This window comes from Balaenoptera musculus, chromosome 10 (assembly GCF_009873245.2).
Source record: "Balaenoptera musculus isolate JJ_BM4_2016_0621 chromosome 10, mBalMus1.pri.v3, whole genome shotgun sequence".
Lineage (NCBI taxonomy): Eukaryota > Metazoa > Chordata > Mammalia > Artiodactyla > Balaenopteridae > Balaenoptera > Balaenoptera musculus.
This window is the reverse complement of record NC_045794.1, coordinates 87,428,479-87,448,181: the sequence shown is the minus strand read 5'-3', so window position 1 is coordinate 87,448,181 and position 19,703 is coordinate 87,428,479. Positions and strand designations below refer to the sequence as shown.

The following is a 19,703-nucleotide window of genomic DNA, read 5'->3' as shown; positions in this document are numbered from 1 at the left end:
TGCCTACCATGACAATACCACTGTCCTTTCTAATTTTGTATTTCCATTGTGCTTAAAAAAAAGTCACTGAACTCTAATGACAAAAAATTTATAGCACAAAAACTATCAACATTCAAGGTCAATATAAACTAAATAAGGAGAATAATTATTAATGCCACCAAATTTAGGTTTTCCACCACCATTAGTTGTCTCCCTAGACCCAACTACTCTGTCAGATAGATAAAAGAAATCAACTCCTCCTAGAAACATTCGTTCAGAAATGTGTGACTAAGTTTCCATGGTCTGAGAAGTATCAGGGACTTACAGTTTTTCAAGTCTTAGCTAATTAAAAGATTTCGAAAATTACTCATTTTATATTAATAAAAAATGGAAACAATACTTATCCAACAACAGTTTTATTATTTATTTCTCTAAACACTAGTAACTTCTGTTCCAATAAAGATGAGAGTGAATATAATTTTGTACTGATAACTGTAATCTGTAATTTTAATAATTATTTCACCAGAAAGTAATATTTTACTGCTCTGACACTGAAAAGAACTAACAACTAGTGTATAAAAGGGCTGGAACTAGGTGATGCTTAAGATAGTTCTGGATGTGGCAAATCAAACGTAAGATCCATCTAAGCCTGTTGGTTCTCCATCCACATGGCTATATGCCTCTGTACTGTTACCACTTGCAATTCTTCATTTCACTATGGGAAAACTTAGCCCTGAGGGTGAAGGGAAAACGACATTCTTATAAATTATAGATGGGACTGTCAGTTGGTACAGTATTTTTAGAGTACTTGGCAATATGTATCAGAATTTTAAATACTCATATTCTTTGCCCTTTTCCTCTTCAAGGAATTTGTCTTTCAAAAATATTTGAACACACAGATAAATGTGCAAAGATGTTATGTGTAGCACCGTTTGTAACACAGAAAAATCAGAAAAAACTAAATATCCACTCAGTAGGAGAAGGTTAAAGGAGTTACAGTATACATCTTTACTATCAACTCTTTAAAAGAATGAGGTAGACCTATAAGTACTGACATGTGATAAGCACACTGCAAAACAGTATGTTTAGTTTTAGTCCATTTTTGTTAAGAAAAAAAAAGCAATTATTTGTAATGCACAAATACATATTTATCACACAGACATCTGGAGGGCATCACATGACACTGTTAATAGCAACTGCCTCCAGAAAATGAAACTGGAAGGAAAGAGAAATGAGGGAGGATATTTAGTTTATGCACTCTATATTGCCTAAATGTTTCAAAATGAGTATGTTCTGCTTGTGTATTATTTTAAAACAAAGAAAGGTAACACCTGACTACATTGATCATTTAATTTTTCCTTACACTTTTGTTTACAGTGAATGCAAAGTCAGAAATTGTGAGGGAAAATATAGAAAATAGGAAGCCAAATCAAGGAGACATAATGTGAAAAATAATAAAGAAAAAAACACCCCAAGAGAGTAACTCATAATGAATTTAGCATAAACATTTGCCATACAGGCAAACCCTGGAGATATTGCAGGTTTGGTTCAAGGCCACCACAATGAAGCAAATATCGCAATAAAGTAACATGAATTTTTTGGTTTCCCAGTGCATATAAAAATTATGCTTACACTGCACTGCAGTCTATTAAGTGTGCAATACCATTATGTGTAAAAAAAAATGTACATGCCTTAATTTAAAAATACTTTATTACTAAAAAATGCTAACCATCATCTGAAAACACAGGTTTGCCACAAACCAATTTGTAAGAAAGGCAGTATCTGAGAAGCACAATAAAGCAAAGCACAGTAATATAAGGTTAGCTTATATACTCAATAGTTGAATCAAACTACCTTAAAAAGAATATGTAAAAATACCTTATGATCATTTTGGTCCTTGATTTCCCTGAAAAACCGAATATCTTTAATCAATCTGGACTTGATATGTTCATCATACATAAATTGGCTAAATATATAGAACTTCTTTTTCAAAAACTGGTAGGTGAAATTAACCTATAAAATTAAAATTTCAAAAATTGGAGATAGTTATGAAAATTAATTTCAAATCAATATTACTGAATAAAATAGTCTATTTATAAAGTCTAATTCATGTTGGACCTGAAATATTTAAATAAATGAAGTTTTTTTTGTGCAAGTTTACAGAGCTTTCTAAAAGCTCCCCTTAAATATTTTTATGATACAAAAGGAAAAAAGAAATCTAAAAAATGGAAAATACTTTCATAATAAGACTAAGAGCTATAGTAAGAATCATAAACCAGATTTGACACTCTAGTTTTCAAGTCATAAACCACACTCAGAAGTTTCTATGTTCCACCATTCATAAGATTACTTATTACTAATCTACATGTCTAAAATGATACTAAAGTAAGAAACATGGTGCTCTTTGACCTTTCCTGAAGGAAGAGAGTAAACATTCAATTATTTATCCATAAATATTTTGAGCACCTCTTATGTGCAAGGCAATGTGCCTGCTCTCATGCTAGACATGGTCATCATCATGAAGTGTATATTCTAGCAGGACAGGCATTTTAAGACAAGTATATGTTAAATAAACTATTATATCTCACTGCAATAATTTCTAAAATGAGAAGTGTAGGTGTTCTGAGAATGGGTTAAAAGGTCCTGACCTAGACTCAGAAAACACTGAAAAAGTAGGCTTGGACCTGAGATTAAAGTCAAAATAACAAGATTAATTTTGCCTTATAGATGAAAGCCTTGTACTAATTTCCATCCCCACCACCCTCAAATATTACTAATATATTTTTGCATATGTATGCGCTTTTTTTGTTTCTATTTCATTTATTTCTGCTCTGATCTTTATGATTTCTTTCCTTCTGCTAACTTTGGGTTTTGTTTGTTCTTCCTTCTCTAGTTTCTTTAGGTGTAAGGTTAGATTGTTTACTTGAGATTTTTCTTGTTTCTTTAGGTAGGCTTGTATAGCTATAAACTTCCCTCTTAGAACTGCTTTTGCTGCATCCCATAGGTTTTGGGTCGTCGTGTTTTCATTGTCATTTGTCTCTAGGTATTTTTTGATTTCCTCTTTGATTTCTTCAGTGATCTCTTGGTTATTTAGTAACGTATTGTTTAGCCTCCATGTGTTTGTGTTTTTTACATTTTTTCCCCTGTAATTCATTTCTAATCTCATAGCGTTGTGGTCAGAAAAGATGCTTGATATGATTTCAGTTTTCTTAAATTTACTGAGGCTTGATTTGTGACCCAAGATGTGATCTATCCTGGAGAATGTTCCATGCGCACTTGAGAAGAACGTGTAATCTGCTGTTTTTGGATGGAATGTCCTATAAATATCAATTAAATCTATCTGGTCTATTGTGTCATTTAAAGCTTCTGTTTCCTTATTTATTTTCTGTTTGGATGATCTGTCCATTGGTGTTAAGTGAGGTATTAAAGTCCCCCACTATTATTGTGTTACTGTCAATTTCCTCTTTTATAGCTGTTAGCAGTTGCCTTATGTACTGAGGTGCTCCTATGTTGGGTGCATATATATTTATAATTGTTATATCTTCTTCTTGGATTGATCCCTTGATCATTATGTAGTATCCTTCCTTGTCTCTCGTAACATTCTTTATTCTAAAGTCTATTTTATCTGATATGAGTATAGCTACTCCAGCTTTCTTTTGATTTCCATTTGCATGGAATATCTTTTTCCATCCCCTCACTTTCAGTCTGTATGTGTCCCTAGGTCTAAAGTGGGTCTCTTGTAGACAGCATATATGTGGGTCTTGTTTTTGTATCCATTCAGCAAGCCTGTGTCTTTTGGTTGGAGCATTTAATCCATTCACGTTTAAGGTAATTATCGATATGTATGTTCCTCTGACCATTTTCTTAATTGTTTTGGGTTTGTTTTTGTAGGTCCTTTTCTTCTCTTGTGTTTCCCACTTAGAGAAGTTCCTTTAGCATTTGTTGTAGAGCTGGTTTGGTGGTGCTGAATTCTCTTAGCTTTTGCTTGTCTGTAAAGCTTTTGATTTCTCCATCAAATCTAAATGAGATCCTTGCCGGGTAGAGTAATCTTGGTTGTAGGTTCTTCCCTTTCATCACTTTAAGTATATCATGCCACTCCCTTCTGGCTTGTAGAGTTTCTGCTGAGAAATCAGCTGTTAACCTTATGAGTTCCCTTGTATGTTGTCATTTTTCCCTTGCTGCTTTCAATAATTTTTCTTTGTCTTTAATTTTTGCCACTTTGATTACTATGTGTCTCGGCATGTTTCTCCTTGGGTTTATCCTGTATGGGACTCTCTGCGCTTCCTGGACTTGGGTGGCTATTTCCTTTCCCATGTTAGGGAAGTTTTCGACTATAATCTCTTCAAATATTTTCTCTGGTCCTTTCTCTCTCTCTTCTCCTTCTGGGACCCCTATAATGCGAATGTTGTTGCGTTTAATGTTGTCCCAGAGGTCTCTTAGGCTGTCTTCATTTCTTTTCATTCTTTTTTCTTTAGTCTGTTCCGCAGCAGTGTATTCCACCATTCTGTCTTCCAGGTCACTTATCTGTTCTTCTGCCTCAGTTATTCTGCTATTGATTCCTTCTAGTGTAGTTTTCATTTCAGTTATTGTATTGGTCATGTCTGTTTGTTTATTCTTTAATTCTTCTAGGTCTTTGTTAAACATTTCTTGCATCTTCTCCATCTTTGCCTCCATTCTTTTTCCGAGGTCCTGGATCATCTTCACTATCATTATTCTGAATTCTTTTTCTGGAAGGTTGCCTATCTCCACTTCATTTAGTTGTTTTTCTGGGGTTTTTTCTTGTTCCTTCATCTGGTATATAGCCCTCTGCCTTTTCATCTTGTCTATCTTTCTGTAAATGTGGTTTTTGTTCCACAGGCTGCAGGATTGCAGTTTTTCTTGCTTCTGCCATCTGCCCTCTGGTGGTTGAGGCTATCTAAGGGGCTTGATGGGAGGCTCTGGTGGTGGGTAGAGCTGACTGTTGCTGTGGTGGTCAGAGCTCTGTAAAACTTTAATCCACTTGACTGTTGATGGGTAGGGCTGGGTTCCCTCCCTGTTGGTTGTTTTGCCTGAGGCAACCCAACACTGGAGCCTACCTGGGCTCTTTGGTCGGGCTAATGGCAGACTTTGGGAGGGCTCACGCCAAGGAGTACTTCCCAGAACCTCCATTGCCAGTGTCCTTGTCCCCATGGTGAAACAGAGCCAGCCCCCGCCTCTGCAGGAGACCCTCCAACACTAGCAGATAGGTCTGGTTCAGCCTCCCCCAGGGTCACTGCTCCTTCCCCCGGGACCCGATGTGCACACTATTCCATGTGCGCCCTCCAAGAGTAGGGTCTCTGTTTCCCCCAGTCCTGTCGAAGTCCTGCAATCAATTCCCACTAGGCTTCAAAGTCTGATTCTCTATAAATTCCTCCTCCCGTTGCCGGACCCCCAGGTTGGGAAGCCTGACGTGGGGCTCAGAACCTTCACTCCAGTGGGTGGACTTCTGTGGTGTAAGTGTTCGCCAGTCTGTGAGTCACCCACCCAGCAGTTACGGGATTTGATTTTACTCTGATTGCACCCCTCCTACCGTCTCACTGTGGCTTCTCCTCTGTCCTTGGACGTGGGGTATCCTCCTTGGTGAAGTCCAGTGTCTTCCTGTCGATGATTGTCCAGCAGCCAGTTGTGATTCTGGTGCTCTCGCAAGAGGGAGTGAGAGCACGTCCTTCTACTCCGCCATCTTGGTTAATCTCCTGTACGCGCTCTGTAACAGTCTTCATCACCCAGTTATAGAAAAGCGTGCTTTCTCAGAACTTTTCTTGTGGCTTAAACACTGCTCTTTTTCTTGATCTCCTCAGCAGTAGTAGTCTTAGAAGTAGTCTCTTCTTTACCCTTTCCATTCTTTTTTTTCCATACACTTATTTATTTATTCATTCATTCATTCATTTATGACTGCGTTGGGTCTTCGTTGCGGCGCGCGGGCTCTCTCTAGTTGCGGCGAGCGGGTGCTACTCTTCGTTGTGGTGCGCAGGCTTCTCATTGTGGTGGCTTCTCTTGTTGCAGAGCACGGGCTCTGTGGCGTGTGGGCTTCACTAGTTGTGGTGCACGGGCTTCAGCAGTTGTGGCTCGCGGGCTTAGTTGCTCCATGGCATGTGGGATCTTCCAGGACCAGGGCTCGAACCCGTGTCTCCTGCACTGGCAGGCAGATTCTTAAGCACTGCGCCACCAGGGAAGCCCATATCCTTTCCATTCTTAATAGTGGGTAACACTGCCAGCCTCTGATCGTATTTCTTCTATGCTCACCTCATCATCACCAGACATCAGGAATTTACATTCATTAGTGTGGTTAATTGATTAACAACGGTTTTTCCTGCTAGAGTACAATTATTATGAGAGCAGGAAATGTCTGTTTTTCTTATCCCAGTGCCCAGCACAGTGCCTGAGATGCATGAAATATGAGCATAATTATATCTGTTACATGAATGAGTGTTTGACAGATGAGGTCAAAGAAGAGTTTGATCCTTAAAGGTTCAGAGTTTATTCATCCTGAAAGGCTCAGACATCTCTACATGGATGACTCCTTGTTTTAAATTTGAAACTCTGACTACCTATGTCCCCTTCCTCTATTGATAACCACTAACACAGAGCTCCAATCACATCACTTATCAGCTCAAATACTTCAATGGCTTCCCCACTACACTAAAATGGTCCCTACGTAACTTTCCAGTCATGTAACTTCTCCCTATTCCCTTACTCCCAAATACACTTAATAACACTTTACTATTTAAACATTTGCGTTCTTCTTTCCTCAAGGAGAAACTGTGGCCTGAAAACCAGGTAAATTTAAAGACTTCTCTTTTTCCATTGAAGGAAACATAGCATATAAGCTCAAATGACTATCGCAAGTGACTGAATGCCCATTTCTAAGAAGATTCAAGATATTTTTTCAGCAAATTGCTATTTTTATGGATATCAAATAACTAGTAAACGCCTTCCCAAAAAAAGAGCGTGACTGATGTTAAATAAACTATCAATGATTTGCTTTCAGAAGCAACTTACAGAGAATATCAAACAATCCACCCAGATATATACTTATGCTGATGTCCTCAAATCTCCAACGTTATTTATAATGATGATCTTAAGATGGTAAAACATTCTAAAGTGCCTTTTTTTTTTTTTAAGATTTTTTTTGATGTGGACCATTTTTAAAGTCTTTATTGAATTTGTTACAATACTGCTTCTGTTTTATGTTTTGGTTTTTTTGGCTGCGAGGCATGTGGCATCTTAGCTCCCCAACCAGGGATCAAACTCGCACCCCCTGCATTGGAAGGTGAAGTCTTAACCACTGGACCGCCAGGGAAGTCCCTAAAGTGCCTTTTGAATTACAAAGCTTTCATCACATCTAACACAATTTCAGTGACAGACATTTTAATTATACCAAACAGAAAAATGGAGGTTAAGGTATAATATAAACAAGCAATAATGTATATTTACCAGAATATTTGATGAAAAAAACTATATTTCAAACTACCAAATTCAACAGGGGTCTATTACCCACACAACCCCCCTCCCAGAAGGTTCTTACTGTTGTATTCATGATTCCTGTGCCATGTGTTCGAATTGAATTAGCAATATGCCGAATGTTAATAGTGTTCAAATGTTTATTATTGCTTGTTCGCTCAATAAAAATCTGTAATAAAACAAACACAATCAATAGCAAACACTGACCAGTTAACCCAAGAATTTTAGAATTTTATTAAAGATAATTGAAAAGTCATTCAAAAAGATAATACAGTCAAAGCAAAGGAATAAACAAGACAATCTCTAAACAATTATTTTTTGTCTTCTTTATTTTACTAACTTGCACTATTGAGAATCAATTCTTTGCCCCTCGGCCTTTCTACATTAAAAAATTTTTTCTTCCACGCACATTATGGTCACCTTATCTTTGACAAAGGAGGCAAGAATACACAATGGAGAAAAGATAGCCTCTTCAATAAGTGGTGCTGGGAAAACTGGACAGCTACATGTAAAAGAATGAAATTAGAACACTTCCTAACACCATACACAAAAATAAACTTAAAATGGATTAAAGACCTAAATGTAAGGCCAGACACTATAAAACTCGTAGAGGAAAACACAGGCAGAACACTCTATGACATAAATCACGCAAGATCCTTTTGACCCACCTCCTAGAGTAATGGAAACAAAAACAAACAAATGGGACCTAATGAAACTTAAAAGCTTTTGCACAGCAAAGGAAACCATAAACAAGACAAAAAGACAACCCACAGAATATGAGAAAATATTTGCAAACAAAGCAATTGACAAAGGATTAATCTCCAAAATATACAAGCAGCTCATGCAGCTCAATATCAAAATAACAAAGAACCCAATCCAAAAATGGGCGGAAGACCTAAATAGACATTTCTCCAAAGAAGACATACAGATTGCCAACAAACACATGAAAAGATGCTCAGCAGCACTAATCATTAGAGAAATGCTAATCAAAACCACAATGAGGTATCACATCACCGGTCAGAATGGCCATCATCAAAAAATCTACAAACAATAAATGCTGGAGAGGGTGTGGAGAAAAGGGAGGGAACCCTCCTGCACTGCTGGTGGGAATGCAAATTGATACAGTCACTATGGAGAACTGTATGGAGGTTCCTGAAAAAATTTAAAATAGAACTACCATATGACCCAGCAATCCCAGTACTGGGCATATACCCTGAGAAAACCATAATTCAAAAAGAGTCATGTACCACAATGTTCACTGCAGCACTATTTACAATAGCCAGGACATGGAAGCAACCTAAATCTCCATCAACAGATGAATACATAAAGAAGATGTGGCACATATATACAATGGAATATTACTCAGCCGTAAAAAGGAACAAAATTGAGTTATTTGTAATGAGGTGGATGGACCTAGAGTCTGTCATACAGAGTGAAGTAAGTCAGAAAGAGAAAAACAAATACCATATGCTAATGCACATATATGGAATCTAAAAAAATGGTACTGATGAACCTAGTGGCACGGCAGGAATAAAGACACAGACGTAGAGAATGGACTTGAGCACATGGGGGTGGGGGAAAGGGGAAGCTGGGACAAGGTGAGAGAGTAGCACTGACATATATACACTACCAAATGTAAAATGGATGGCTAGCGGGAAGCTGCTGCATAGCACAGGGAGATCACCTCAATGCTTTGTGACAACCTAGAGGGGTGGGATAGGGAGGGTGGGAGGGAGGCTAAAGAAGGAGGGGATATGGGGATATATGTATACATATAGCTGATTCACTTTGTTGTACAGCAGAAACTAACACAACATTGTAAAGCAACTGTACTCCAATAAAGATATAAAAAAAAAATTTTTTTTAATAAAAAATTTTTTTCTGAAACTCACTCACTTGATTGTTGAGATTATAGAGGTATCGAGACACAAATATATGAATGTTTCTCATAATTTCCAAGACATCCAGGCCCTACAAAACAATCCACAAAGAAGTTCTATTATTATTAGTTTAAAATAATCAGACATATCAATATAGTGACTTACTGCTTATACCAAGTCTCCCAATATTTTTAAATTATTTTAAAGAACAACTATACAAAAAGTACAACCAAAGGTTAAAAAGAGTCTTCTGACATGTACAATTAGGACTACCTACTTGGGGAAATCTGACTGCTTGTTATCTTATTCCTTTTGTGTAGACAGGAACGGTTAAATTTAAAATTTTGAAGATCCATAACTCACAATCATTTCACCACCACTCTTGAGAATATTTGTCTTCCCAAAGATCTTTTCTATATTTTTTGCAAAGTAAACTAATGGCCAGATTCTAAAAATAGATTTTAGAATCTATTTTAGATTCTAAAAGATTCTAAAATAATAGCCAGATTCTGGCTATTATTCTATATATAATAGCCAGAATATGTGTATTATATATAAACAGTATATATTTATAAAATATATACTATTTTTCAGGCATTGTGCAAGGTTCTTTATATGGAATTCTCCAATATGAGGTATTATTCTTAATTCCACAGCTGAAGAAAATGAAGCTAAGGGAGTTCCCCAAGGAAGCTAGGAAGAGGCAGAACACAGGGATTTAAAAATATCTAATTCCAAATCCTTATGCTTCTTTTAATCATACTAGACCACTTTTAATATACAAGTTACCTAATAAGAATCCTTCATTCTTACTACTCTAATACCTAACGGTATCATATAAACTGTTCCATAGCTTTTCTAATTGGGGCTCAAAGTAGTATCACAATACCCCTTTGATTAAGTTTTTATTATAGATTTTCTCATGTTTTAATCTAAAAATTTATTTACTCATTTTTTTTCTCCCACATGAGCTGAGAGTGTTTTTATTTATTTCTGTATCCCTAAATGTAGTTCAGTGTCTAGCATGTTTTCAGTAAATATTAAATTTATAAATAAATGAATGAAAGGATATACAAACTGATCCTGCAATTGGTCCCTATATATGCAGTAAGATGAATGAAAAATTATGATCCTCAACTTTCAGAACTGAATTAAGATTTTTTGGTAAATATTATCTGGATTATCTTAGAAAGAATTACATGCAAATTAACTGAAAACAAACCTCTGCACTCATGAGATACTGCCATACTGTAAATTAGCTTATTGAATTAGTAAAGCTAAATACTTGTTTACACTCATTTTAAGACAAATACAATTACATAAATTTAACCAATTTTTTAAGATATTGAAGTTTATATATTGTATCTAGGTTTAAAATCCTTAACTGTCACCTTGATTAAACTTTTTAAAATACGGCAGAAGTCGCCTCACTATCCCAACATGTTTCTGAAAAGCTGTATATAAATCTATGTATATTTCAAATTTTCAACAAAAGGAAAAGTATAAACATTTGGAAGGCTGTGGTAAATTCTTTCATAAAGCAAATTAGCACCATCTAATTTTTTATTCTTCTCAAGTATGAGGTTTTTTCTTGGAATATAAACACATACTAAATAAAGTAAAAAGAAAAAATTTTTCTTAGAGAAATACTGTTATCATGCCACAATCAGACTATATTAAAAACAGTTTATACTATACCTGTTCCAAAGTCTGACTAGGAAGATGTGCCTCGGTCATAACCAATCCATAACGCTGAGTAGCTAAATTTCTCATTTCACTGTAAGTGGCCCAGTCATGAAGAGCTACTGTTGTTAGATTGTAGAAAGTCTTGTCTAGGTAGTGAGTTACATAAGCTTCAAAAAAAAAAAACGATCAAAACTTTTCTGATTCATGAACAGTAGGAAAGGCAGAGAAATGAAACTAAAAAGGAAACGACTTGTCTTTGAACATTAAATTTCTTCCTTTAAAATAAGGTGCTAGGGGGCTTCCCTGGTGGCGCAGTGGTTAAGAATCTGCCTGCCAATGCAGGGGACACGGGTTCGAGCCCAGGTCTGGGAAGATCCCACATGCCGCAGAGCAACTAGGCCCATGAGCCACAACTACTGAGCCTGCGCGTCTGGAGCTTGTGCTCCGCAACAAGAGAGGCCGTGATAGTAAGCGGCCCATGCACCGCGATGAAGAGTGGCCCCCGCTTGCCACAACTGGAGAAAGCCCTCGCATTGAAACAAAGACCCAACACAGCCAAAAATAAATAAATAAATAAAAAATAAAAATAAAGGAATTCCTTTATAAATAAATAAATAAATAAATAAGGTGCTAGGAAAATAAAAATGAAGAAACAAAAAGAAATTCAAGAATAAATGCACTAAAACAAAGAAAGATTTTCTCAAGGTTTCGTTTTTGTTATTTTCTCTTTAACAGGGCAAACAAATATAGAATATGACCCTAAGAAGGAAACCAGAACACTCACCTCGAATGTCAATGAAACGATTGAAAAACCGAATTGGATTCAGAGAGAAAAAAAGGGCCAGGTCTTTCATGCCAACTTTGAAAGGGTTTCTGTCATCCAGCTTTAAATGAGTATGCACAGAAAGTCGCAGGTCCTTCTCTATTTCTTTGCACAACTTGTCCAGCAAATGCTATTCACAAAAGAATTGCTATCTTAATTTTTCAAAATAATATTCTAATTGTATTACTCTTCTAGGTGTCTATGTTCTCACTGTTAGAGCTTTAGTATCTGTGCAATGATGAAAAAATTTGTCAAACTGGTTTAAGAGTCTAAATACTCTATGGTAAAATATTATTTTATTGGGAGAGTGAAATTATTTTGCTATCTATTGAAAATCAATGATTTTTTTTGACCAGGGAGCAGTTAGATGAGTTCTAATGAATTCATTACTATTTTAAGTATAACACCCTTGAAAAAAAAATCAAAAGCTAACATCTGAGGGCTTCATTACAAGGAACATGAATACACAATATTAAGCATAAAATTTATAGAAACCAGCAACAAAGGAGGAAAGGTTCTGAGAATATGCAAGAGAGGAAATTTTTTAAAAGTTTCCTTTTAATAATCATTAAAAAAAAAATCACAAAACTCATTGAGCTAAAGGCAATGAAATTAATCATTTTTTTCTGGTGTACCACAGGGTTCTAAGTACTGGCCAGACATGTATTTTATTTTCTAAATACAAGTATTTAATATGAGAAATTACATTTAAAAATTTCACAATTTTATCAAACCTATATAAGGTTTATATTGTGAAGTTTACTCATTTTTAATTCCTCCCTCCATATAAAAATACTGCTAGTTGGAAATTTAATTTTAAAGATATCAGTGTTTATAATACACACTTCATTAAAACAGGGACGGATGTACTATACTGCATTCAAATTATCTGTTACACAAGTAATAGGCTTTATACTTTTAAATATAAAATATTTCAGTCATTAGCTTTCCAAATGAAATTCAATAAAACATTAATAGTTAAGTTACCTTAACTATATGACCATTAGCTGCAGACAGTAGTCAAACCAATTTTTGCATTTGCATTCTTCTAATAAACAGAACTTTAAATTCAAATATACTACTTACTAAAGTAAAAAAAAGTTTTCCAAATACCTAATCTGGATTTCTATATTAAAAATTAGGAATTAAAGACCAATTTAGCACAATAGTGATAGTTCCTTTGTGATTTACAATAATAATCTTAAATTTGTGAAAGCCTGCTTCAATCCAAAGTTTTTCTAAACATTGCATTCTAGACACGTTTTAAGCTTTTCAATCTCAAAATATGTTACCTCATTTAAAATTTCCATGATTTCCTTGTCATAGCAATCCAGAAGTACTTCATAGGATTCTAAATGCCTTGCATGCATCATAGCAGGTACACAGTCACGTAAAGCACTGAACATGTACTAAGACGAAAAGTAGAATGTACATGAATTTAGAAAAATTACATCTCTAAATTATATTACAAAGGTTAATTATCTACCTTAAAAGACAAAACCTCAATCTGAAGGCTGTTTTTTTTACATATGACTATATTACTTTCCTAAGTAAGAGTCGAATTTTATTCTCTAAAGCATATACTTTAAGTATACAAAAAATTCACATTAACTTATCCTTTTCCTACCTTGATCATTCAAATACACTCATTTCCATAAAGAAATGGAAAGATCTGAACAACATATAACTTACTGACAAATAAGTCATATTATTTTGACACAAACTAAAACCCAGTGCAATGAGAATGATTAGGAATATGAGGGGAAGAGTGAAATATATATTAATTCATTAGTAGCAATATAAAATTTATCTACAGACTATATAAATTGTACTGAATATGCATAGCACTGTTAAAAAACGGCATCAGCAGTTTTAAAACACTTTATTAAATGATCTATTTTAAAATTAATTAAAGTGGTTTACACAGTGACTAAAAAAATGATGGGTTTATTCTTTACATTATTCTTTACTTACATGTAATCTGGCTGCATCAACAGCATTTTCATATACATCATCTAAATAAATTGGGAAGACAGCTCGATGCCAGTATAAAAAACAACAGTCACACTGTGTTTGGACTCTACAATGTAAAGTAATAATTAGTGGTACCAAAATTCAAGTAACCCCAAAAAATAATAAAAGGAATGACATTATATATCATAAGGGTAAAAGCTCTGTCTTACTCATTTTTTTGTATTCCTTACATCATTTAACCCAAAATTAGTATAGAAAAGCCACAAAATAAATATTTTTCAAATTGAACAACGTTAACAAAACACTCCAATACCCGACACTGTCAGAATTCTGCAAATACACTTCAGTTTTAAAGCATACTTAAGAAACAATATAGGATGGGATAGGGAGGGTGGCAGGGAGGCTAAAGAGGGAGGGGATATGGGGATATATGTATACTTACAGCTGTTTCACTTTGTTGTGCAGCAGAAACTAACACAACATTGTAAAGCAATTATACTCCAATAAAGGTATTAAAAAATATATACAGATAACTTTTAGAGTTTAAAATAAATTTATTTTCAATATTATTTGATATGACTAGACTTACAAGACCTGCATCACACGCACCTGTCTCAAAGCTGAAATGGAGACCTTTCAAAAAACTGTGACCAAAACAATGACAACAACAACAAAAACCAGTCGCACTCAACCTGTCTATAATCTTTGCTAAGTGACTATTTCACACATTATCGGGCAACAAAATGATCATTAAATATCTTAGAGTAAAGAAGGCTCAGTATTTCTACCAAGGGTGGAAAGTTAAATGCCACTAACTACAAAAATCTGAGCTTCTTAGAACAACAAAAACATCATGTTACAAATATGAGCATTAAATACAAACTGTGCTGAAACCTTAATTCGGCTGGGAATCAAAATTCAGAAGACCCACTTTCCCATTAAGAAACTTACTGCTTACTTAATAAAAAGAAAACAATAAAGCCACAGGAGCTATATAAATAAGTCTTCCAAAACCTAATTCATCTTAGTGACTGGCTAACCAACAATGTAATTCAAATTCATGCCCCAAATAAAATTACAGAAGACTATGTGAGATGGCTCTAAGTCTCACAAATAGATGAAGTCTTGTTATAAAGCAGCAATTTTAAGTCCATCAGAGATACGCATCACAACAATCACAATATGTTCCAGGGTCTGCCAGATGCTCTAAGGGCTATATCACATTTTCTCATGTGAGTTCTTCCAAAAGCTACAGCCTTACTGTAGAAGCAAAGTTAAAGAAATATGATCGCTTGTCACAGTCTACTTTTAGTCATGCTAAAGAAGTTATGAACAGGAACTAATGGTCTACCTAAGTTATATTCCTTGTCTTGCTATCCTTTAAAAAAAAAAAAAAAGCCCTGATGTTTCCATTACCCCTATCTTTTGAGTATCATTACATATACCTACTTACCTTTCTCTAAGTTCACTGATAAGATCCAGCTTTTTCATGACTACTTGAAGTGGAAAGAGTTCTTCATCTTTAAATGTTTTCTATCAGGGAGGGGAAAAAGGCAGAGAAGTTGCACTTGAAGGACAGGTTTCTTAGGTCAGTAGTAAGGGAAGTGTGAAACCTCAGATCTCATTTTTATTCCATAAGAAATAGCAATACATTTACCATTTGTGTGCCAACACTTAGTGCCAAAGAAACAATAAGTCGTCGTTGCTTTGTGCTTGGTCCATTTAGAGTGTTTTCAGCCAAAACTAGAGCAGAAAGCACATCAAGACGCTGTTCACTATATTTTTTGTCAGAAATTACTCTTTTCTTAAAGATAAAAGAAAACAGGAAATATCAGCTTTAAATCTGAGGCAATAACAAAAGACGGAGAAGAAAAATTTCTCAGTTATCTTTTCCACGATTCAACTTAAGAGCACTCAGACAAATACTTTCCCCGTTCAGCTTCTTGTGATAATGTTAGATGCTTTACTGCCATAATATTATCGCTGAGCACTGTCAGAGACAGCAAATTACTAGGCATACTTCAAAATTACCGTATTAATGTAGTAAGAAAATCATTTCTTAAAAGAAGATGCATCATATTTTTAAAATGCATAATATGTCATTTTTTAATAGAACTGTGTTAATGCTGCAAGTTCAGAGTAAAGATAACCCTGATCACTCTAAGTAAAATCATAAAATACCATGGAGATTATAACCAAGAATACTGTGTTTGAAGAAACGGAGTACACAGGTTTAACTAGAAAACACAAATAAAACAACAGGAAGGGCAAACTAGAAAGATAATATAATTATGCTGAATACATACTAACTTTCATACCTTGGCCACAGAAATAGAATTAAGAGCCTGATGCTGAAGATGCTGTGTTATATGTGAGACTGAATCAGCCACAACCAGGCTTCTCCTGTAGAACATATGTTCTATTGCCTAAAAAGAATCAGAAGTGATTTTATGAAAATCAACTTAAAACGTTTAGGCAAAATTACAGCATATCTTTATGACCTTGAGCTAGGTAAGACCTTTGTAAATGAGAGGCAAAAAGCACTACCATAAAGGATAAGACTGGTAAATTCAACTATATTAAATTCATGATTTCTATTTATCAAAAGTCACTATAAGGAAAATTAAAAGACAAGCCAACGTATGAGAAAGTATCTGCCACACACAAGGGATTAGTACACAGAATATGTAAAGACACCAAACAAATTAAACACTTTTTTTTAAAAAAGGCAAAAATTTCAATAGATAACTGAACAAAAGACATGAACATATTTTTCACAAAAGAAACACAGTTAATAGTATTAGACAAGATACCATCATTAACAATCAGGGAAATGAATGTTAAGTATAAAATCATTTATAAACACCAATGTGCACGTGCACACACACACAAACACACACAAAAGGCTGATGATACCAATGTTGGCCAGTTAGGGAACAATGGGAAGTCTAATATATTGTGGGAGGTGTGTAAACTGATAGAACTACTTTGGAAAACAATCTGGCATCATCTTGAAAAGCTGATTATGTACATATCACAGAACCCAGCAATCCACTCACAGGTATACAATACTTCAGAAAAACTTCTGCACAATTACACCAAGAGACATATACAAAAATGGCAACATTATTTATAATAGCAAAAACTGGAAAAAAACCCAAAAGTCCATCCCCAGGAAAGCTACACAATAATGAAAATTAATGAACTACAGCTACTCATCCCAACATGGTTAAGTTCAAATAAAAAATTTTGAGTAAAATGAACCAAGCCAAAGAATACATGAAGAATACATTAACACAAATTTCAAAAACATAACTAAACAATGAATGGTTGATAAATTCATTCATATGTGGCAAACTAAAAAGAAACAAGGGAATGATAAAATTCAGGGCTGTGCTTCCTCTGAGGAGGTAGCATAGCATGCGATCAGGGAGGGACAAACACAGGGGCTTTGAAAATATTGGTAACATTCTATTTCCTAAGTGGGATGATAGGTTTTTAAGTGTTTATTATTTTTAAAATTATGCTTATATATTAGATATAAGATATATATGCATCTATATATACACTTCTGTATTTGTATTTCATAAAAAATAACTGGTAATACCTTAAAGAAAAAAATGCTAAAAATCTAAAGACACAATCTCCAAACTATCTTTATTTCCTAACAAATCTAAAGCCACTATTAGCAGAAATTTACTAGCAAATCTTTATTTCAGTTTTTACAAAAGGTTAAAAGGGGGCTCTCCTGCCTGTAAGGAGTTTCTTTTTTTTATTTATACAGAGTATGCTAAGAAGCATTTTACCACATTTTCAAAAGTATTCAAATCCCAAAATTATAACACTTTCTCTAAATTACAAAATAAACAGCCTCCTGCTGACTAGCCTCATATACATTTGAATACTATAAAATAATATTAACGTCTCATGTATTTTTAAAACTCATGCAACATGCTTAAAACTTCCGTGAGTAAAACTTTACCAATACTTAGGCTAACCTTTTCATTTTCCTTCTTTTCTCTTTCACTACATGTTCACTTTTAATAAAGTTTATTGGCCATTCATAGAAAATTACTCAGAAATTTCTTTCAGTGGCTAGTTCCGTTATCCAGCTGAGAGATAAGTACACTTTTCCATAATTTTTGTATTCTCATCATCAAGAAGTCAAATCTTAACCAAAAAAAAAAATCCTGCTTTAAGCTCGCATCATCTCTCAATTATAATGGCAAGGTAAAATAATCTAAAACCTACCTTGAGAAGTTCAACAAGCCTGCATAATGCCTTAACTGATGTTTTGGTCATTGGCTTTTGCATGGACATGTAGAGATTCATTGTGGTTTTAATAATGGTACTAATACTATATGCATATAAAAAGCCCTATAAAAAATAATATAAAACATTGATTATAATCACAAGAAAAGGTTTCATTTCCTCAAGATTTCATTCTCTATGTAATAATAATTCTTCTTCAACTTGCCAATAACTAGTGTTTTTAAAGTTCATTTTAAAGTCAGCTCTTAAGATTTTGAAATATTCTTTCTTACACAATGTTATACATGATGGTTAAGTTTCAAAGCAGCCCTTAAAAGTTATGTAACCTATCACTTACCAGAAGTTTAGTACGGTTGACATTACAGCATATAACCACAGTTAAAGAATCTTTCCATTAAAACAAAACTTTCAGAGGAACGATTTGGATGTCAGGAAGATATCTATTCATCCTTATCTTACCTGCCAGGCAAGAGGATAAAGACTCTTATCTGCTGCAGCTTAAGACAAGAGCTGAGGACTCTAAGGAAGTAGGAATTGAAAAATGAGAAGGAGAAAGAGAGCTGCTCTCTGGCCAGTACAGATATCCAACAGTATTTCTCAGTTCCAAGCGAATCCCCGTTTCTTTTTCACCCAGGCCAATCCCTACTATCCATCTGCTACCATGTCCCCTGCTTATGCTGGTGCTATTCAGACTTTCTCTCCTTCCAGCCCAATAAGAACAGATTCTCTCCTATCCTTCTATTTATGAAGGAAGCCACAGGTCTTTTAAGGTTTAAAAAAAAAATTTAGTGCTAGTAAACCCAGGGAAACAGTATAGAACACAAAACAGGAAAAAGGGTATTACCTCTCAAATATATTTTCATTTAGATCCAAAAAGGACACAGAGGAACATAATGATGGAGATTCTTTAGGTTTATAAAGAGGGACCAAAAAAGATACTTGTACAGTTTAGAGATGAACTACGTTATTGTGAATATATCCAATGAGCCAGGGCAGAAGCTATATGCCAGTGATCCTCAACCTTTTTCTCCTGCTCTACCATCAGTAACAATGGCTCACTAAAGGAGTGATACTCAACGGGGGGAGAGGGGATTTTTGTGAACCAATAATAGCTCTGTGGTGAAGAGATGCGATAAAATTAAGAGAACTAAGAAATGAGAGAGAAGGTAGCATCCTAAGCGGTGACAATAAGACCAAAGCTTGGGGCATACATGCAGGAAAGAGCCACAAGTCTTACCTTGTCAGCTACAGGACTATTACACCAGACTCTGCCCTAGTGCAGCACTGGGAAAAGTTAAAAAGCAGAGACAAGGAACAGCAAAAGTATAACTCTAAGGCAGGTTAAAAAAAAAAAAAAAGGGAGTTTCTTTTTTGTGGGGGAAAGGGGGCAGAGAACTCATGGACCAATAGCACACCATTCCTTGACGGTCATTAATTTGTGAAGGACATACATGAAAGATGTATTTTAAACATCTAAATGGGGAGGGGGGAGGTCTGGGGTCTGTTTCTGTTAACTGCAGAATAATTTGGACCAACCTTTCCACAGAAAACAACTAGGAAATCTGGGCAAAACATTTTTAAAATCTCTTGAAAAGCATCAAAGAGCTATC

At 34.9% G+C, this 19,703-nt stretch overlaps 1 protein-coding gene across 6 annotated transcripts in view; it reads right to left on the bottom strand.

Annotated features, from left to right (window-relative positions):
• Positions 1–19,703, bottom strand: part of WASHC4 (WASH complex subunit 4) — an 85,766-nt gene that overhangs the window by 43,474 nt on the left and 22,589 nt on the right. For 5 of the 6 annotated variants that reach the window (XM_036867300.1, XM_036867301.1, XM_036867298.1 and 2 more), the window contains exons 15-25: positions 18,073–18,198; positions 16,140–16,247; positions 15,479–15,625; positions 15,275–15,354; positions 13,822–13,927; positions 13,140–13,256; positions 11,809–11,977; positions 11,037–11,191; positions 9,355–9,429; positions 7,523–7,627; positions 1,858–1,992 (exon numbers count right to left, since the gene is read on the bottom strand). In XM_036867300.1, the coding sequence (XP_036723195.1) occupies positions 1,858–1,992; positions 7,523–7,627; positions 9,355–9,429; positions 11,037–11,191; positions 11,809–11,977; positions 13,140–13,256; positions 13,822–13,927; positions 15,275–15,354; positions 15,479–15,625; positions 16,140–16,247; positions 18,073–18,198 (1,323 nt within the window). The remainder of the gene's footprint in view (positions 1–1,857; positions 1,993–7,522; positions 7,628–9,354; positions 9,430–11,036; positions 11,192–11,808; positions 11,978–13,139; positions 13,257–13,821; positions 13,928–15,274; positions 15,355–15,478; positions 15,626–16,139; positions 16,248–18,072; positions 18,199–19,703) is intronic. The other variant, XM_036867303.1, reaches the window with a different exon arrangement.